Genomic DNA, 21,454 nt, shown 5'->3' on the forward strand with positions numbered 1-21,454 from the left:
ACAGTCTTGGATGGCAGGGCAGGGGAGGGAGTTGAACAAACTATTTATTGCTTAACACCCAGTCATGCTGTGAACCATGACACACGCATGTGGCCCAAGATCAAAAGCAGTTTCCAATTCAAGTCTTTTATCATCATGAGGTTTTATACCGTAATACGAGAGTGGAAGAGTTAAACAGCACAGCAAGTCACATGATACAGCGATAGTATATGGTGCTCTGGGAGTTGACCGCATTATACTCTAGGAAACTTGTATGAAAACACAAACTGAGACACGTAACATAGTTGAGTGCAGCAATGACCATTCATCTTCCGTACACAGGTCTGGCACAGTGCCTTGTGAAGAAATCCATTAAACAGGTCTGCCGGACAAATTTAGCATAACCATAGAGACACAAATGAAAGACCATCACATGTAGCAAAGGGTACAGAACAAGGATTAAATATTCTGGAAGAAGTGTTGGGCTTATAAAAAATAGAACTCGTGTATAAAACTTTAAGCAAAAACTTTTACAAGATATTAAAAGCAAAACATCTCCCACAGCCAGGTTGCCATGCTACCAGAGTACACAATTCATCAAAATTAAGATGCATAAACTGCACTTCAATCAGCAGTTAACTGCAACTTAAAAAAAAAAAAAAGGACAAAACTATTTACAGATTTGTTCTACAACCAAAGTTGTGGTAGCAGGTAAATATCTATGTACAAAAGTAGTTCCCACCCCTAAGAGCAGTTACTTAAGATGACCACTGGGTGGCACTATGCACTGCAGTCAAACGTTCAGGGCTTGTGTTTGGGTCCGTGGTGCTGCAGTCATCAACGTTTATGCTAGTGTTGTTGCCGTAGCCAGCAGGGTTGGGGTAATCATAGTGCGTCACAGCTGGGGGCAGGGGCCAGTTCGCTTGGGGTCGCGTGGGAACTTGGGGAGGAGAGAGTGGCCGTGGGTAGTTGAGGTAAAAGGGGGTCTGTGGAGGGCTCTTCTTCAAAAAAGCATCTCTCATTTGCTGGTTGGAGTATGGGTCTCGAATCAGCCTATGGGCCTCGTTCTGTAACTGAAAGAGTTATATAGGTTAATGGCCACAGACCTGACCCACATAGTGGACTACTAAAAGGAAACATGTGCATGTAACATCCTGCCTTTAAGACACTGTCTCATCTAAACTACGTGCCTCCTTTTTTGGACGTTTTGCTCTATGTCCAGACTGAATGAGTCACTGTTACTGAGATGACAAGACTCGCACAGAATTGACAATCGTGGTGAACAGGTCATTCAGAAAAGACTAAAGAGAAGCAGATAAATATTGAAATATTTACCAGAGTTTGTTGGGTTGAGATGTTTGGGTAACCATTGTTTGGGAACCTTTCCGACACCCAGCTATTGTCCTTCTGGTGTCTCTTTAGCTTCATGCGGCGATTCTGAAACCAAGTTTTCACCTTCAAAAGACAGTAGAACTTGTTAGACCACACACAACTTTCAATTCCAAGGCCAAATTCATTTGTGTTAACTTTTAAAGCACCAGCCTCCTGACCTGTTTGTAGGAAAGCCCCGTCAGGTCAGCGAGGGTCCTCATCTCAGGAGGGGTCAGGTACCTCTGCATGTTGAATCTGCAGATCAGCGCGTTCATCTGCTCCTCTGAGAAAGCGGTACGCAGTTTAGGCTTAGGGCGCCCGGTTGCTGCTTTTTCGGGGGGTGATGGGACCACTGAAGGTGTCGGAGGTAAAGTGTTGGTACCCAAAACCACACTTGTTGGGTCGTACTCTTTAACCGAGACTGAACTGGAGACGGACTCGCTGCTTTCAGGGCTACCACCATCTGTTTCGTCGCTTCCGTCTTTCTTCCCCCAGACGGGGACACTAGTGTTGGTTTGGGGGACACAGCTTTCTCTGCTACTCGCCGAACTCCATGAGTCTGAATGAGAAGAGTTATTCAGCTGAGTGCTGTTCATGGGTCATTAAATTATGACACGTCATAACTCCAGCGTGAGGCGCTGCGGGGAAATTAACGTACATGTACGTAATGGCTAAGATTTAACAAAATGGCGAGTTTAACGAACTTCTGTCACGTCACTCTGTTCGGTGACGAGATCGTCAGATTTTTGGAACATCCAAACCATGCAAGTATCATAACATCGACTCGATTACTAATCACAGATAATGTCTATAATATTAGTTTGGGGAAAAAAGTCCAGTATATCATTCATTTTACGACCACATCGCACATCTGTCGCTAGATCTCAAGTGTTCGACGGCTAGCTGGCTTTACCTGGTGTGTGGGCTTCCGAATCACTTTGGGTATCGCTATTCGGAAGCTCCGTCTCCTTCGTTAGTTGATCGTACTGACTGTGGTTGTTGGAGATGAAAAGTCGACCATTCTGTGTGTGCGCCTGAGAGTCGGTAAAATACAGAGGAGATCCAGGATAGTGTTCGTTGTTCTGAGCGACGTCCTCAGGACTACGGGGCGGTGATTGCTGAGTCGGTTGAGAAGAGTAGTAACCTCCAGATATCCCACTGGACTGGTTGTATACGGCCTCTGTCCAACTCAAATTCTGATGGGTTTGTTCAGAACCCTGGGGATACATGAGGCCATAAGCATAGGCGTGGTAAGATGGATTATAGTTATAGCTTACTGTTAACTTCCAGTCCGCCATCTCAGCAGCTCTCTAATGTGTGCAAGAAATCCACGCAGCCTTAAATGACAAAGTAGCTACACGACCGCTGTTAGCCCGCGAACAAAATTGAAACTTCGCGCCTAATTGCTTAGTTATTAGCCAGTTCCGTTGGATCGACAAAAAAAAATATTTTTCTACGATGCTAAATGTTAAACGGGACCACAGTTAATTTTTTGTCAAATCCTCCCTATACTTAGTCCTTTAAAATACTAAACGTTATGTGGTTTTGAGGTAGGCTTTATAAGCCTAGGTGAGAACTTGGGTGGAGATGCAGGTAAACGTCTTGTCCAATCAGTCACTGTCATAGTCAATGAATGACCTTGATAGGAGATTGCTTAGGACCACCCCCCTTCTTGATTCCAAAAGGCTGGACTTTTCAAACTTTTTTTTTTTAACTATCCGAATGACTTGTTGACTTGTACATGGTTCAATAAAGATATTTATTTATATATTTACCATTCCATTAGACAAGACTTTACTGAAGTGGATTAATGAACAATTAATGAAAATGTCTTTTGCTTTCAGGAACGGTGTGTTGTAACTGCAAGTTTTTTGATAGTGGCTGAGCTTCATCAAACATGAAATCTTGTTTTTCTACATATCTTCAAGCCAGTAACCAGTGGTTATTTTAGCTAATGGGTGTAGTGAATCATTTGTAAACTGATGCTTATTTGCAACAGTAATTTCTTGATGATCACTGTTGCTTTATTCTCTGTGTAATTTGTATCAGCCCAGATTTCTATATGGTATCATAGATTAAATGATATGCTATTTAATGGATATGTCCTATCTCAAAACTGGGGAAATGGAATTGATATTGTTTTATTTTGTTTTGTTTTCATTTGAAAATCATTTTAACTGTCAGGTATGTCCCACCTGACCTTATTCATATCCACCTATCCTGACCTTTAAGGGGCTTTGTGTTTTAATATAGTTTCATTTTATATTTTATTTATAACTTGCCATTTTAAACCAATAAAACTGTCAGATAAGGACAATAATATTCCCTGCTATCGATAAAGTTTATTCAAAAGAAGATCTCCAGCAGAAGGAGTAGGGCATGCAGTGATTTGAACACTGAAGGAGAAGCTTAGTAACAAGTGATTAATACTTAGGTATCTGATCCATTGAGTCGAGTGTATTTATACTGGTCTAGTCTTCAACTACATCTCCAGTCCATCAGTTCTGATCTCCTGCACAATTCATGTGGGGTTTGAAAGAACTGAAATCAAATTGCTGATATAGGCTTTAAAATGCATCACCCCGTTTTAGGAGTGTTTTTACAGGAGTGAGTCTAACAAACGCGATTATTGCTTATTAGCATCCAAATGGACGTGTTTGTTGTCCACCCTGCTTGCTGCATTAAAATGGTAATCGTTCAGTTTGAGGTGAAAATATGCCATAATGATGAGCCTGTGCGTTGTACAGCTCAGCTTCAGATCTCAGAGCGGTGTGAAGAGGCGTGAAGTGCCGTAGTCTGGACCTATTTGCTTGAAAATGTGGATGCCATCTTGCAGTTGTTTTTATTTCATTTTGTTTTATTTTGACATGTGGGTAGTATAGAGGGGAAGATTTATAATTCCGTCCTTGAAAGGTTCATGATTTGCACATAGTTATTATTGTGGGTCTAATATTTCGTTTACATTTTCATGATAAACATTTGAATATCTTTTTTTTCTTTTTGCCTGCCCATACCTTTCAGTTCTTTTGTCCATTGTGCCCCACTCCTGTATGACATGAGCGCTTTGTGATACATTTTAGGATTCATTTTAGTATTTTGCCGAGGAAAAGTTTTGTCGAGTTGCATTTCGATTCAAAAAGGTTTAATGTGGTTAAGGTTAAAAGTTTTGTGAGGTTGTTTGTACATGGTATGGATGGGACTGTTGTTTTTTCATCGATAATGGGAGTCTTTTGTCTCTCAGCTGGGTGCAGCGCTCTTTGTTTTTTATGCCAAATTGAGGTGCAAATAGCATGGCAAATAGCTCTTTATCACCTCATTCTCCCTTGCGTGCGTCCGTTGCAACTTCAAATACAAAACTAGGTCTCCGTCTGGAATGCTGTTTTAGCCGAAATTTGCCTATTGATTTTTTCGCCATGTAATCAAATTGATCTCTTGACCGGTTATGTATAAACGTAAAATCCTCAATGTGATTCAAATAGGTCTGTTTATTAATGTATGGATTGGCTTAATCAATATAATCAGTCAGTGTCGAGACAGTCACACCTGCAACTCCATCTTTTGTTGAACACAGATGGATAGTACGTAAACTTATTTGTGTTGTTTCTATTCAATTAAAAGTTCATCACAGTTTTGTACAGTAGTTCAGTGTATCCTCCGGTCCTATGGCAGGCGCTGTGTAGTTAGGGAAAGAGCGTTTATGGTTGCTGTTGTGCACGGACCCTTTAACAATGTGTCTCACGCGGTGTTCAGCCCGACCCCAGTCCGCGTGGTAACTTTTGGGACGAGTTCGGCCGAAAGCGACACTTGAATTTCAACCGTCGCTGATTCTTTTAGCCTCAGTCAAGACTTAACATCATAACTGGATGAAAATATTAAACTTTCCAGTTATTGTCAGAGGTGTCTGACCTGATTTCTTGCCTGGAAAGCGCTAACTCAGATACATCACCTTTGGTGTCGTCCCAAGTTTGGACGTGTAATCTGTCATCTGGTTAGCGCGTTTGGGCCGGCTTGTTGAATCGAAACGTTAACGGTTTCGTCGACCGTCCTAAATATCCGTGTCAAGATGACAGAAGAGCTAGAGCACATTCTCTCTCAGCTCACGCAGCCTGACAATGCCGTTATCCAACAGGTAATTGAACATTATCTATCCTGTTAATTAAGCTGTCAGTGGAGTTGTCAAACCGGCTGTCATGTTTTATCGCTTTAAAATGTAACGCGCAATTCATGGTTACGAATCGTATGTGGCAATAGTTTTTTTCAACAGGCGCGGACTGTCAGTGTTGTCTGTCTCCAATGCTTTGGTTTCTAAATTGACAAACTGTTCCTATCAGCTAGTTTGCCACAGATTCGCCGTTTCATTATGTTGGAGTTTACTGCATCTACAACCTCACGGAATTGACAGACCAGTGCTGAATATAAGTTTAACGTGGTATCTCTCCATTCAGGCGACAGCACAACTGAAACAGGCTTTCAAAGATCCAGCCATTATACCAGCGTTGTGTGCGGTGATGACTGGATCTCAGAATCCACAGGTACGTATCATCTGTCATTAATAATGCTATGTCTGACACTGACTGTGGAAGAGCAGCAGATGTGGAAGACTTTGCTTTTGATGCGTGCTGTGTTGTCACTGTCAGATTCGTCAGTCTGCCACAGTGATGTTGAGAATGAGGGTGATGAAGCACTGGAAGAAGATTAGCCCTGATCACAGGGAAAGGTCAGGTTATACATTATATCCTTTTCATTGTTTACTCAATTTTGTTATTAGTACGCATTTAAATCCAGACATACAGAATGTCCATTAAAATGCATATGTTTGTTCTATAGTCTGAAGTCAGTGGTTCTTCAAGCCTTCCAGCAAGAAACAGAGTAAGTCCCTCATGAATAAACAGATCTGCTTTGAAAGGCAGATGAACGGTGTTTTGATACTGAATTTTTATTTTAAGATTATGTAATATTTATATCTCTTAATATCCGTTTTTTTTTTTTTTTTTTAACTTTCAGACACACTGTTCGACACTCGCTCTCCCAGCTCAGCGCAGTGTTGGTCAAACACGAAACCCCAGACCAGTGGCCTGCTCTGCTAGCACTGCTGAACCAGTCCACAAAGAGCTCCAACCCACAGGACAGACAGGTCTGGGCAAATCCCTTTGTTAATTAATCTGCTGACAGACAGCGTCTCTAGATCACAATACTACGGTTACAGTCGTGATGGATGTCATGCTTTGTGTCTGGACCTTGTCTGAACTATGTTACCCAGAGAGTAGAGTAGTTTTCCTTCTCCACAGGCTCAGGAAGTAATTTCATTTTCGTTCTCTCGTGGGAAATATTGAAACATTAACACTGCCTGAACATATATTCTGCCTAATCAAGTCTTAAAATGACACTTAGTATTGAAGCTTAGGCGAACAGTGAAAAATAACAAAGAGTAGTTATGTGAGGATGCAGTGGTTGAGAGTGTGCAGGAATGTGCCTGCAAGCCCAAAAGAAGAAGTATTATTGATCTGTTTTAACCTCTGTATAATCATTGTATCGGTCACCGCTTGAACTGTTTGTAACCGCGGGTGAAAGTATCTTAGATTAGACGAGTGAAACTCTTAAAGGGATGTCGGGCTGTGACCATCTGCCACAGTCTGAAATTATGTCTGTATTAAAGACAAAATCATATGTCAGACAAAGGGAAGTTGTGAGGGAGCATTTGGGGTTCACTCTGCAGTTATCCTTAAAGAACATATTGTGTCAGAATTCAAAAGCTAGACAAACTAGACCCACTCCCTCATCACGCCACCTCTAAAGTTGTTTGCGTCGCTGTTTAAATACTTTGTGCTTCTCTCTGTTCGGAGAGACTGTGCTCACAATTGACTAGAGCGTGCTCTCCCATGATCATGCTATTGGAATAAAGGTACATGATTCATCATATCTGTCTCTGAGACTTAGCAACTCTTCATAAGGTGACTCCAGATTTCCCTTACACTCTCTTTTTCTGTTTCTCTTTCTTTCTCACTCTCAGGTTGGTCTTTTGCTGCTCAGTAAGGTGGTGGAGTCAAACCCAGAGGCCTTTCAACCACATTACAGACAGCTGCTGCAGCTATTAGACACAGTGCTGCAGGACCTAAACAACCCCACAGCCCTCTACTACAGCATCCTGACCCTGACTGCCATCACTGCTTACACGGGCTCAGAGGAGATGGTGAGAACTGGCTGCCCTGGACTCTCACTCATTACTGCCCACTGACACAGTAATCTTCGAGTGAACAGTCAAACTTGACATGGGAGCTCTATATTCATTGATTATTGTAGTTAGTGCCTGTATTTTTATTGGTCACATACAGAGGCCATGATGAATATTGATGGGTTGTCTTAATAAAATATGATATACCAGTGAGTGGAGTGCTTCTTTACATGTGGCTGAGGAAAACGTGTTTTCTTTGTGTTTGTTTTATAGAACCTGATGCGCGCACTGATCCCCAAACTGATTGTTGCCCTTAAACACCTCATTAAGGCTGACCAGGTCAAGCTGCTTCCACACTCTTTGACTGACTTGTTGTGCTAATGTCCTCATCTGTACCCAGGAATGCATACGGAGATCAGGAATGAATACCTAAGTGCTAATCAGTCTGATGTGAACCTCTCAGTTCAACACATCAACACATTAGTGAAACCTCACATTTTATCTGGGATTGTATTTGTGATAGTCCTCAGAGCACTTATCCTGATCAGGGGTCAGTTTGCCGTCTTTCATAATCCAAATAAGTACAGGTAGAAAGACAGAGGGGAGCTGATCATAGATGAGCACTCTCACTCTGAGATCTGTGGGCCTTGATTTACGTAAAATGTTATGTAATCCCCCTCCTCTTTCTGTATGAATTGTGTATGAATTCCCTGTTCTCTTTAAGCACCTTGCTGATGCTGTCTTATCACTGTATGTTCATTAGGACCAGGCCAGTGAGGCCATGGAAGTGTTTGATGAGCTGATGGAGAGTGAAGTCTCCATCATTGTCCCTCACATTGCTGAGGTTGTTCGCTTTTGTTTGGAGGTGAGCATAGAGAAAGACACACACACATTGTCACTTTGTGTTACCTCATTCATTCACAGTCCGTACCAATTGAACTTGCAGATCCTATCTTCGACACCTGTATGAGCCTGTGAGAGCATTAGGACATTGACCATTGTCAGAACACTAACTGATGTATTACCACCTGTTCTCAGATCAGTGCGGATACCTCCCTCAGTGACTCCCTGAGAGTTAAAGCGCTCTCCTGCATCGCTCTCCTCATCAGACTCAAGAGCAAGGTATACTTCAGAGGCATGGCCAGCCTCCCCCCTCACATTTGCAATACACTAATCCACATCCACACCGTAAGTTAATGCTGTTTGTTTGCTCAGAATGGGAAAGCCTAGATCTGCACTAGACGTAAAGCTGATCTGGAGTCGTTTGGTTTTTTTTCCTGAGACTGAAGCCGTTTTCCTTTCAGGCTGTGATGAAACAGAAGCTGCTGGGCCCCATTCTGCAGGTAGTGTTCCCTGTTCTGAGTGCAGCGCCCCCTCCTGGTGAGGAGGACCCAGAGGATGAGGAGAGCGACTCTGAGGGTGACGGTAACAGTGAGAGTCCCAAACACTTTGCTGCTCAGGTCAGTTTCTTTCTTTTTTCTACCCTAGACCCCTCCTGTCCCCTCATCCTCTCTTCCTCTCTCCATTTCTCTCTAGGCTGTTGGATGGTATTGCTGTATCTGTATCTGAGTGAGTTCTCTCCTGTTTGCAGGTTATAGACACTATGGCTCTACACATGCCTCCAGAGAAGCTGTTCCCTCTACTGGTTAGTGAACACATTTATTTAGTCTTATGTTCACTCTGCTGGAGAAGATTTCTCCAGTACCAGTAATGCAGCGCATGTAGCCTCTTTGTCTCCCTATAATACCCGCCCTGATGTTTGTAATGTATAAACTTATTGTCGTGTTTGTATCAGATGCCCCTGACAAAGGCCTGTCTGGCCAGTGAGAATGCGTATGAGCGGAAAGGAGGATTAATGTGTCTGGCCGTGCTGGCAGAAGGCTGCGCCGACCACATACGCACCAAGTACGATCTGCTCTGCCCTCACTCATACGCCATCACAAACTGCTCTCAACCACAGACAGCATCTCTCACCTAAATGAAAGCAGTTTTTTAAAAATGAGCCTTGTCTCTCTGTTTTCCTGTGTGGTTAGGATGTTGCCCTCTGTGCTGCAGACAGTGTGTTCCAGTCTGTCTGACAGTAACCAGGTTGTCCGCAGCGCAGCACTCTTTGCTCTGGGACAGTTCTCCGAATACCTCCAGGTCAGACGTGTCCTCAAACTGACGGTCATGTCATGTTTTTTTCTAAACGCAGACTGGTGACTGTCTTTATTTCAAACCTCTGGCTGCTGCTTTCTTTTGCGAAGCTCTGATTGGCTCTGGTGTCCACGTCTCCATGTAATGGCACTGTTAGCCCCCTTATGTTCTCTGTTTCTTAAATTCTTTTATTGGTGCTGTTTGTGAATATAAATGTGTATGCTTGTTGTTGTTTTGTTTTTCTCTCTCAGCCTGAGGTGAGTAAGTATCACGCAGAGTTGATGCCACTGTTGCTAGGCTACATGTCTGGACTAAACCAAGTGAAGATCGGACATGTAACTAAGGCCTTCTACGCTCTGGAGAACTTTCTGGAGAACCTTGGTGAGAGTGAATCTTGTTTCTTATCCGTTTGTTTGTGTTAAAATGTCTGTTGGACCATAAGCTCTTTCAGTGTCATCATTATTCAGCTCGAGGGAGCTACTATCCTGCTGTTTGTCATTCTAGCCAAGACCTGTTCACTTCTGTCTACGTGTCTGCACTGACAATAGCAGACTGATTAAGTAGTCTCTCTCTCTCCCCCCCCCCCCCCCTCTCCTGCTCCCCCCCCCCCCCCCCTCTCTCCCCCTCTCCTGCTCCCCCCCCCCCCCCTCTCTCCCCCTCTCCTGCACCCCCCCCCTCTCTCTCTCTCACTCTCTCTCACTCTTTTTCAGGTGAAAATATTCAGCCCTACCTACCAACTGTAATGGAGACTATGCTATCAGCACTGAATACAACAGATAATCTGAAACTGAAGGAGCTTGCAGTCAGTGCAATTGGAGCCATAGGTAATTCCCTCAAATTTATTTTCCTCTTTCTCTGCCTTCCAGAGTCCTCTCAGTTCTCATTAAAAAGCTTTCTCTTCCTCTTCCTTCTCTTAACGATCGTGTGAAGAGGACTGTTATTGGAGGACATGGTGTTAAAAAAAAAAAAAGTCTGATTTTATCCTCTTACTTTCAGCCAATGCGGCCAAAGAGATGCTGGTGCCGTATTTTCCACCTGTGATTGACAGTCTGAAGGGTTTTCTCACCGACACACGAGAAGAGATGAGATCACTGCAGACGCAGGCTCTCGGTGGGAATTTAAAACACTTCTCTCACACAGCTTCTGCTCGTCTTGTCTGATATTCTCATAATTTACTGAAAGAACCACGGTAAAGGAGCTAATCTCTCTCTCTCTCTCTCTCTCTCTCTCTCTCTCTCAGACACTCTGTCCGTGCTGGCCCGTACAGTGGGTAAGGATGTGTTCAGTCCCCTGGCGGCTGAGTGTGTTCAGTTAGGACTGAACCTCACAGATGCTGTGGATGATCCTGACCTGCGCCGATGCACGTATGAACTTTAATTCCTCTGCTTCCCTCTGGCCTCTTTCATTTCGGGTTGGCTCCAGTATTCTGCCTAGTAATGCTCAGGTCTGATGGGCGACGGAAATGCGGAAGATTCATTTTTAAACTGTGCTTTTGTGTCTAACTTCTCTTCAACGATTTACACCGCCAAGCCTCTAATGTTTACTTTCTTAAAGTAAGTTGTCTTTTTTGAGGTGTAGACTTTGGCTGGGTTTGGTGTGATCACTTTTAAAGCCTTTCAAAATTTCTCTCAATCTTGTCTTGTATTATCCCCACACTCTGCCCCCTCCTAAACCTCTCCAGGTATAGCCTGTTCTCAGCCGTGTCCACAGTCAGCCCAGAGTGTCTTAATCCCCACCTCACCGCTATCAGCACGGTGATGCTCCTGTCACTCAAATCGACAGAGGGCGTGACGGTCAGTACCTTTACCTGACAAATTAGAGTGATGACTGTGGTCCCAGTACAGTAAAGATCATTTTTCTCCCCTCTCCTCTTCTGACTTCTTCTCTCTTTTTTCAGGCTCACCTGGAGGAAGACAAGCAGTTTGTCCTGCTCGATGATGAAGATGATGATGACGAAGAGGGTGATGCTGTTCTGGAGGAGGATGGAGAGAATGAAGGAGTGGACAGAGATGTTGCTGGGTAGGTTATACTGCTGTTGTTTTCTCCCTCTCCCACCCCCCCCCCCCCCCCCCCACCCCCCCCCCCCCCCCCCCCCTCTCTCTCTCTCTCTCTCTCTCACATTGATATGTGTTGCCTGTCTTCAGGTTCAGTGTAGAAAATGCTTACATTGACGAGAAAGTGGATGCGTGTGATGCTTTGGGAGAGATCGCCTACAACACGGGGTAATTAACATCAGACTTGTCATGGCAGCATCTCACACAAACACACACACACACACACCGAATAATTACTCTCTGATCTCTGTCTGACAGTGTGGCGTTCCAGCCCTTCCTGGAGTCCAGCTTCCAGCAGGTCTATGAACTGCGTGATGTGAGTTGCTGGCAGAGCGTCCTCTCAGCTTTGACTGTGTAATCAGCCGTGAAGGAGACTTTGTGCTGCAAGTGGCGCACAGTCAACACACACACACGCGCGTGCATGCATGTCTATATAGGGCAAAATTTGTTACAGGACTTGTCTGTAGATGTGTTGGAGAAAGACCGTGTGTCTGTGTGCACAAGCACATCTGCGTCACCCCAATTCACTATATTAATGGCATGTCTACGTAGAACAGTGTGTAAATGTAAGTTAGTGTGCATGCTTGTAAGCTTGTGTGCTCTCTACTAACATGTGTCCCCCTGTGTGTGATTAGTTTCCCCATGAGGATGTGCGTAGGGCTGCATTCGGGGCCATGGGCCAGTTCTGTCGAGCTCAGCACAAAGTGTGGAAGGAGAATCCCATTGAGCCTAACCACCAAGGTAATCCCTCTAGCTCTCTCTCTCTCTCTCTCTTGCTCTCTCGCGCTCTCTCTCTCTCTCTCTCTCTCTCTCGCTCTGCCTTTGATATTCCTCCTTTCACTTGTGCACCCCTCTACATCTCATTTTAGAAGTGAAGAAAATAATGAGCGTAAAGTTCTGCATAGAGGACAGGTCCAGATTAATTTTATCACACAGTTCCTGCTGTACAACCCCCCCCCCCCCCCCCTCCTCTCTGCAGCGCTGCATAAGCTCCTGGCCGTGGTGCTGCCGTGTTTCCTGGAGGCTGTGCGTCAGGAGCGGGAGCGGCAGGTGGTGATGGGGGTCCTGGAGGCCTTGAATGGCATTATCAAATCCTGCCAGGGGGAGGTGCTGCAGGTGCCCGGGCGCCTTGGGGAGATCAGCCACGCCATCCGGGACGTGCTGAAGAAGAAAGTAAGTTCTGTAAAGTTCTGACTCTGTGTTCAAGGCCGTCGCTCCTTTACCAGCCGGTGAAATCCTGTCAGACTGAAACAGATCAGGAACAGTAATGCAACACATTGGAGAGGAGCTATTTACAATTCTCTCTCTGTGTAGTTATAATTTAATCTGTGTGAACTCTGGAACTTTCTCTGTTACTGACTGCAGTCAGTGCTGAAGAGGTTGTGATTGTGGACTGTGTTCATGTGTCTTAGTTAAATTCTGTTATGTGCTGCTGTCAAGGGTGGACTGGTGTAACCTAGGTTTCATGGCTTTGTTAAAGTGAGTTTTGTAATACTCAGACTCTCTCTCTCTCTCTCTCTCTCTCTCTCTCTGCAGACTGTGTGTCAGGATGGAGGTGGGGATGACGCAGACGATGATGAGCAGCAGGTTAATATCCAGTTTGAAAAGGAGACTCTGAGTAATTCTCCAGCTCCCTTAGCCTAATGCAGGTTCACTGTCGGGTTATGTCTTAGAGGGAAGTGATGTCTGTCTGTGCTGAAATGATGACATGTTTATATGTGTGTGTGTCAGGCGGAGTATGATGCCATGCTCCAGGAGTTTGCTGGTGAGGGAATTCCTCTGTTGGCCTCAGCAGCCCAGCCTGATGCCTTTTTACCGTACCTCAAAGAACTCCTACCACTGATCATGAACAAAGCAGTGAGTCTCTCACTCTCTCTCTGTCTTCTTCACTTTTTCACCAGCTCTCTTAGCTAGTGTCTTCTTATAATCTCACTTTACTGTCTCTGTATCGTAATCCTACATTTTTATAGTTATTGGGTTATGAGGAAAACTAGTTATCACTGCATTACTGTTATTTCAGTACCACACAGGTGAATTTCCTCTCCCTGTTGACAGAAACCCTCGTGCACGGTGGCCGACCGCTCCTTCTCTGTCGGCACGCTGGGAGAGACTCTGCACTCTCTGGCGGGCGTGACTGGGGGAAGGGGAGTGGCCGGGAGGCTGTCCAACCAGGTCCTGCCGGTGCTGGTGGCCGGAGTGAAGGACAGTGACCCAGAGGTGCGCAACAACAGCGTTTTCGCCCTGGGATCTCTGGCACAGGCTGCAGGCCCCATCGTCGCATCGTATCCCTCACAGTTTTCTGTGTGTCTGTGTGTGTCTTGGTTATAACTAGATCTGATGTTTTAAAAGCTACTGGTTTGGTGATGTGTTAGATCTGAGATCAGCGCATCTCTGGTTCACCCTTAACCCCACCTCTCAGGGATTACCCAATGATGCTGTCCCTCTTCTCCAATTTATTGGCTAAAGAGTCAGACAGGAGGGTGATTGACAACCTGTGTGCTGCCTTGTGCAGAATGATCATGGGTAACACTGCAGGCGTGCCGCTAGAACAGGTACTGTAGAGGTTCTTATCACCTGTCCTTGATGGTTTTTAATATGAGAATTCATACTCTTCTCACAGGGCAGGATTAGGGCAGAGGATTAATATTAAGATTTCTCATTAACTGTGTCTTCCAGGTGTTTCCTGCCCTGCTTGGGCGTCTCCCTCTGGTAGAAGACATGGAGGAGAATAAGACGGTGTTCAGCTGCCTGGCTTACCTCTACACTAACAACCCTGCTCTGGTATTACTGACTGTCCCATTCTCTAGAACTGTAAAACCCAAACAGAGTTATGGCCCCAGCCCAGGATACATCCCACTCTAATATCCATGTGCAAGGTCTAATCTGGATTAACTGAGTGCCTGTTGGTGTCTTTTAGATTGTCAGTCACCTGAAGCCAATCATGTCTGTGGCCACTCATGTCCTTGGGACTAAAAACCTAGATGATGGTGAGAGACTGTTTCTCGTTGTGCTTCTCATTGCTGCTTGTCCGCGTGTATTCTGTTCTTAATGGTGTTGATGGTGTTGTTTTTCAACAGAGACTCAGAACACCCTGCTCATGCTACTCAAAGACGTCGCCCAGCGACACTCGCAGGAATTTCAGAGCGCTGTGACGTCACTTCCTGCCGAGCAGAAAACCAAGGTGACGGCTGTCGTCACTCAATCATAGCTCCCCTTGCCCCATTCCTCTCAGGCCTTCCACTCTTGCGAAAGCCAGCCAAATGGAAAACAAAAAGACTTTTTTTTTTTTTACTCGATGAATTGTTCACTTTGACTAAACACATGCCGACTTCAGCACTTCGATGACATAATGTTATGCAGCAGCAATGTTCAGAGTATTACCTTTTAATTTATTGTTATTTGAGTTTCTGTCTTGTTTCTGACGTGTTTCCTATTGTTTTGTTTCTCATCGTTTATGTAACGGTTTGCCATGGCATTTCCCCTCTCTCTCTCTTTTTTTTTTTTTTTTTTTTGCTGTTATTTGTTTTTAGTTGTTTACTGTTTTTTGTGTAATGCTCTAATGCTGCCCCGCCCCCCCCAAAAAAATCCATGAAATTCTGGCTTTGTGATTTTTAAGAGTGTGAAGCTACAAGTTCCATTTACAGTGATAAAAATGAATTTTTCAGACTTGCCACATTTTGTTGTTACTTCTCAGTGTACCAGCTGTGCCTTTGCCTGCTATTCACATCATCGCACACTCTTTCATATCTCAGTTCACTAACACTCATTCACTCATTCACACTATTCACATCATCACACACTCTTTCATATCTCAGTTCACTAACACTCATTCACTCATTCACATTCACACTATTCACATCATCACACACTCTTTCATATCTCAGTTCACTAACACTCATTCACTCATTCACATTCACACTATTCACATCATCACACACTCTTTCATATCTCAGTGCACTAACACTCATTCACTCATTCACATTCACACTATTCACATCATCACACACTCTTTCATATCTCAGTTCACTTTCACTCATTCACATTCACACTATTCACATCATCACACACTCTTTCATATCTCAGTTCACTAACACTCAGACTACTCACAAACCAGTGCAAATGAAACATCATCTATCTAATCTGTTTTGTGTATGCATTTAAAAAAAAAACATGTAAGAAAGAATATACATTATCTGTAATGGAAAAGCATCTTATTATTTTTATTTCTATAAAACACACACACAGCACATTACATTAAGTTGGCTTTCCATGTTTTAGGCTGCAACCTAAGTTCATGCATCTTAGAGTCCCAGACATTTGAACTCTGAGTAATTAACATAGCAGTCTCTCCTAGACTGGCCCCAGTTTTTTATTACGAAAGCATTGGTATTCACTTCTATGCAGAAATCATCAAAACACAGGCTGCAATTTTAAACAGGACATGTCTTTTTTTTTTTCCATGCATCTGGTATCAGGGGTTAAGCTAAAGTTACTGGGAATTATTGGGAATGTTGGTCAATGTCCCTTGTACAGAATAGTACTGAAAATATTGATATGACTTCTTGTCTGGAGAGAAGTGTACAAGGAAGTGAAAACCGGACACACATCTCTAGACTAAAAGCTCAGCACGTCATTTAGCTTTTGTAAGTCTCGTCTTCACTTGCGGCTCCGTTAAAAGATGAACCAGCTCAAACAGCAGTTTTTTGTTTGTTTGTTTGTTTTTAAATCACGCAGCGTGAGAGCGTTGTTGGGTTTTGTCCACGGCGGCCCTCCCCAGGCTCACTCCGCACTGTTCACCTCCACGGTTTCCTCTGTCTTTTGCCATTTGCTTGGTTTCGACCAGGTCTCTACCGCCATGACCATCTCAACTGACGGCAATTCCTCTTCCACTGAAACTAAGAAAAACGCACGTTTCTTTAGTCAGGCGCTTCAGAGAAATGCATACACGCTCGCTCTGATGCGTGTTTTCCAGCGGTAGCTATTGGAGACAAGGAAAAACGGACTCTTTTAAATATAGACTGGACATCACCACGCAGGTGAACGCCTCATGTAACCACACAGAAAAACAGGATTCTGGCTATAGCAACAATGCAAAAAGTTTCAAATGCTGTCATAGAAAAGCCAACACTAAAGGTGAAAGGGTTACTGTAAAATGACCCGTCCGTCACAGCTGTTGTTGAAATTTTTTTTTTTTTTTGCTGTTGGCGTGGCCCGAGGACATGGGCGTTATGTAATGTGGTGAGTGTGTGTGAGATCAGTGATGGATGAGAATGATGTCATCCCCGTCACTTTGGGACTGGCATCCCGGAATGTGCCAGAGGCTGACACTGTGGCGTGAAGTCAGGGCACCTGGATGGAAGGGTTTGGCAGCATTTTAAACGTCTCAAAGCTAACTGAAAACATCTGGTAATGCAAACTGATAACCTTTAGGACCTTAAAAACTGGATCACGTTACAGCAAACTCAGCACGCTGTGGCTCCCCGGGACAAGGGTTTCCAAGCTCCTGAGTGAGACACTTAAAATCCCCCCAAAATAATATAATATTACTGACGTTCCAGTTATGCTTTAACACACACAGTCCAGCAAATGAAAGGGCTGCATCAGGGGTTGATAAATTGACCTGGATGTGTCTGCAGCAGGAAAAAACAGAGGCCAGATTTCTCCCAAGGTGCCGTAACCAGAGTAGAGAGACACCAGGTTGGTGAAGCTGAATGTGGAATGTGGGCAGAGCAGCGGTCTTGGCCTTTGAGTCAGTTATTGAATTATAGAAAAGGCAGAAAATAACGTGGATGTTATGTGGCCAGCGTTTGCCCTGGTCCTCATTTCCGCCTGTACCCTACCCTTAGCCAATGCACCAGAGTTTCCCAAATGTCCTTAAACTGCACAATTGTTATTACACAAGTAACCTGACTTTCGAATCAGTGCACTTCAATAATTTTCTAATAAGCGTTCATGGTCATAAAACTAATTTGTTCTCCTCGCCTTCGTTCCTTTGGAACCGATGCATTCAACTTAATTAACAGTTTTAGATCAGAAATATGTTTCACTTCATACAAAAACCCTCAGGTTTCTTTTGTCTTAATCCATAGCTTACTGAGGGGTGTGTCTAGGGCTCAAAAACTCCAGTCTGGTGAACTGAAATACGAAGTCCACATTCAACCCCCTCATCTTCTCACAGTATCTCCAGTCCAGTCAGGAGCTATGAGGGAAGTCGCTAACTGTGTGACTGTTTAAAAGAACCGGTTCATCTCAAATAGTGAGATGTGATTGGAGGGAGAAAGGGGATGCTGACCAATGACACAGTGCCAAATAATTTACAGTGTCACAGGAGGAGCACAACAGCAGAGAGAGCTGTACCGCGAAGTATGAGCTCTCAGCTGGACGACGCTGAGCCAAAAGTCAAGGCTGACCTATAGGAAAACACGTAGGAGTATTCCTATTGGATGGTCTAGATGTCTTAACACTATCCAGCGAACTGATAAATCTCAGGGTGTATTTCACAAAGCAAGATAACTCAGCTACTTCAGCGCAAACACGAGCCCGTAGGAATGTTGCTAGGCTGTTTTCCTGTCTGGACAGTTTTTCAACTTTTGGTTCAAGTTGTCTGTCTAAATTAGAAGTCTTTATTGAGAAATAACCGTTTTCTTGGGAGGAGATTGTACTACTTTGTGCATTGGGCACGATCGATTACAGACCTGGTTCTCTGTGTTTCCACGGAATGATGTCCACTCCACTGCGGCAGTACGAGCGGTCTGTGTGGGACTCGGTGCTGAAAAGGACCTCCTGGGTCACAGGGTCACCTGGATGCTGAGCTTTGACCCGTACCTCTAGAACCGTGACCTCTTTCTCCCTCAGCTTCCCAGATTTCCCACCTTTGACCTGCGTACGTTTGGTGTCTACCCATACAATACGTTCCTTCACCGCAGACCTATACACACACACACACACACACACACACAGATGCACAGTTTGACGGACATTCTCACAGACTGACAACCTGTACGTGAAAAACAAATCCATGTCCAAGTCACCAGACACACGCTAGATGACCGCCCTCCAGTCAACATGTTGTTTTTTTTATCCAAAATCCACTGACACAGTTCAATACAATACAAAATAAAGTGTCTTATTGGTAATGACTACTTGCTGTTTTTTTTTTAAAAGAAGCATCTATGCTGTGTATTGACAAGCACACACGCACACATACACACAGAGCCAAACCACTGTTACTCACTCCTCGATGCCAAGGTCAGCGAGAGTTGTGTCCAAGAGAGGGAAGGCTTGTTCTGGACTCAGGACTTCGATAGGCAGAGGTACACACATTGGCACTTCCCACTCGCACTCGGCACGTACCATGTTGGTGCTGGCGGGGGAGTCCACCGAGCTCTGTTCATCACCTTCTGCCTCTTTCTCCTGTGGTCTTTCCCCCTCCCGGGGCTCATGTTCTGTCTCCTGGCCCGCCAGCTTGCCTAATTTATCAAACTGACACCTTCAAAATGTATGTTCTTGCTGTATCTCACAATCTCCCCTTTCTTCTTCTTCTGTTTTTTCTTTTTTTTTGTTTTGTTTTCGATGTGTCTTTAGTTGACTGTTATAAATCTTGTTTTCTTCCTCGTTGTATTCAATTCGTATCAAATGTTCCCCCAAGTGAAACTGGCAGAGAACACTTCCGAACAGGAGGGAATAGCTGAAAGAAAAATTCTCATCCAAGGTTAATTCTATTCTCCCTTCTTCTTTCTCTTAGATGCATTTGAGAGGCACGGATGGCCCCTGAGTTACACTTCAGTACTCTGACTGGAGCTTCCCTGCCACTCAGATTTAAATACGCGCCGTGAATGTGTGTAATGTGGCGCTAACATGTGACCTTTATTAGCCTGTCAGGGTTGATGGAGTGGCATGTTGTTTTTATAGTCTCAGGATCTCTGTCTTCCACTTCATCTGTGTGTACCTGCTGTAATATGCATATGTATCTCTCTGTGGGTCTTTGTACATCAGATCGTCCACTTGCCAAAAAAACAACAACAAAAAAAACCCCAAACAAACAAAAAAAAAATCACACACTTTCATATCAATTCTGTGAATCATTAATGTTATGGAATGTGTGCTCTGTAACATTCTCTTGTTATTAATACTTTGAATTGTTCCGAGTGTAAAGAGCCTGTGATTTGTTGGTGCATTTCTGAGGTCAGTCCAAAGTTCAGGGCTGATATAATTCATTCGCAGAACATGGCCCCTGTGTTCTTAAACTCAGAAGGATCACGAAGACGTAACGCGTCTTGTTTACTTATTCAATTCTGACCGCTTCAGTTACCCAACGCTAGCTCAATATTCAACTCAATTTATCGTCCCTTACTCCGTCTCGCTCTCGTTTTCTGTCAGAAGAACGTGACAGCTGAGTGATTTAGCCCGCGGTAACATCCATATGTTATATTTGAGCGTCTTGAGAAAGCTGGTAACCCCCCAATAACTCCTCCGTGTGTCCGTATGTGCGACACGTGTCGCGCTCCTCTCTGTCATGTCGATTCTGTTCTCCGCGGTGGGGCAACATCTTTCCATTAACACAAACTAACTGGACAGTGTTACATACCAGCATGCCACTATCACACTTTATCACTTAGATACCAGTGCTAAATATGGATATAGAATGAATCGGTGGTTCTCCTTTCAGTGTATATGATTTGGTTATTTGTTGTTTTACATTATCCGATGCGTTAATTGATCAACAATTATTGAGGACATGTACACTTTTCCCCCGTTGATTTTGATAAATTAAGCATTCACATCTACAGTTTGAATGGGCATTTTTAAATACAGTTATACTAGGTGTGTGATAAAATTATAATAATATAATAATTTGATGTTTAATATCACGAATGACCTGACAGTTACAGTTGTCAGCAGGATATAAAGATCCAAGCCGTTTTTTCCAAACGCAAAAAGAAAAAAACAAAAGAAAAAGACGTGATGTCAAGCTTTCAGTATTGACCACTGACTGATATGTCACTGGTAATTGAAAAGCGAATGTCTGGTCTCCTGTACACTCACTGGGCCGGAGCTCAACGGCAGAAACCGGCCGTTACCGGGACAGGCGCTCCTGCTCAGCCAGCATGTTCTCTTTGTTTATGGCGGGCTGGTGCTACATTTATGCGCCGTACTTCGCCCAGTCCGTTAAGACAGTCTGAGGTAATTCAGTTATGAGATCAGAGGCCGTTTCTGACTACCACACATAAGCATGTCGGGGGAGGGGTAAAGGAGAGAGGATGAAGTCACTACATAGACCTCTCCAAAAAAATCTTTTCAAACACCGTTTTTCGAGGCTTCACCTGTCGTACATAGTCGGCTGTTGAAAAACACTTGCGCGTGACTCATGAAACTTCTGTTTCTCTCCACAACAGCTTGGAAAGGAGGTGATGTTTACTGTTGAGTAATTAATCTAAAATATGAATCTCAACAACATCAGACTTCAGGTTCAGAGCTGAGAGTTTTATTCAGTGAACATTAAAAGTCATCTTACATCAAGCTCAAAAGGTAAACAATGGGATCTAAAATTTCATAGAAACATCAGTAAATACAGCAAAAAATATCTCTACAATCTGAGTATGGTAGAGTAACAGAATGGCTAAGTTGAGTATTAGATCGGAAAAATAAATAAAAATTACATTCATTCATAAAATCTCAAGCGAACAAGTTAAAAACAGTTAAAATACATTTAAAACATGTATACATATTACATAGTTCATCT

The 21,454-nt window shown here is 43.8% G+C and overlaps 3 protein-coding genes across 3 annotated transcripts; 1 reads left to right on the forward strand and 2 right to left on the reverse strand.

Annotated features, from left to right (window-relative positions):
* Nucleotides 1-737: 737 nt before the first annotated feature.
* Nucleotides 738-2,648, reverse strand: nanog (nanog homeobox). The gene is made up of 4 exons (XM_030769513.1): nucleotides 2,264-2,648; nucleotides 1,530-1,909; nucleotides 1,315-1,434; nucleotides 738-1,052 (listed from the first exon to the last, which is right to left on the reverse strand). The coding sequence occupies exons 1-4, from the start codon at nucleotides 2,646-2,648 to the stop codon at nucleotides 738-740; spliced, it is 1,200 nt and encodes a 399-aa protein (XP_030625373.1).
* Nucleotides 2,649-5,269: 2,621 nt separating this feature from the next.
* ipo4 (importin 4) lies at nucleotides 5,270-15,049 on the forward strand. The gene is made up of 30 exons (XM_030769498.1): nucleotides 5,270-5,479; nucleotides 5,796-5,882; nucleotides 5,988-6,067; nucleotides 6,178-6,219; nucleotides 6,355-6,484; nucleotides 7,361-7,540; nucleotides 7,796-7,861; nucleotides 8,286-8,387; nucleotides 8,561-8,644; nucleotides 8,827-8,982; nucleotides 9,114-9,167; nucleotides 9,318-9,427; nucleotides 9,556-9,664; nucleotides 9,910-10,039; nucleotides 10,369-10,482; nucleotides 10,655-10,768; nucleotides 10,899-11,022; nucleotides 11,340-11,451; nucleotides 11,556-11,677; nucleotides 11,803-11,880; nucleotides 11,971-12,028; nucleotides 12,348-12,453; nucleotides 12,692-12,885; nucleotides 13,249-13,299; nucleotides 13,444-13,569; nucleotides 13,768-13,994; nucleotides 14,132-14,264; nucleotides 14,389-14,493; nucleotides 14,630-14,699; nucleotides 14,790-15,049. Exons 1-30 carry the CDS (start codon nucleotides 5,414-5,416, stop codon nucleotides 14,918-14,920), a joined length of 3,261 nt encoding a protein of 1,086 aa, XP_030625358.1. The 5' UTR covers nucleotides 5,270-5,413; the 3' UTR covers nucleotides 14,921-15,049.
* Nucleotides 15,050-16,491: 1,442 nt separating this feature from the next.
* Nucleotides 16,492-20,821, reverse strand: LOC115806456 (uncharacterized). The gene is made up of 4 exons (XM_030767156.1): nucleotides 20,793-20,821; nucleotides 18,947-19,201; nucleotides 18,408-18,640; nucleotides 16,492-16,601 (listed from the first exon to the last, which is right to left on the reverse strand). Exons 1-4 carry the CDS (start codon nucleotides 20,819-20,821, stop codon nucleotides 16,492-16,494), a joined length of 627 nt encoding a protein of 208 aa, XP_030623016.1.
* Between the last annotated feature and the right edge of the window lie 633 nt (nucleotides 20,822-21,454).

This window comes from Chanos chanos, chromosome 3, assembly GCF_902362185.1.
Source record: "Chanos chanos chromosome 3, fChaCha1.1, whole genome shotgun sequence".
NCBI lineage: Eukaryota > Metazoa > Chordata > Actinopteri > Gonorynchiformes > Chanidae > Chanos > Chanos chanos.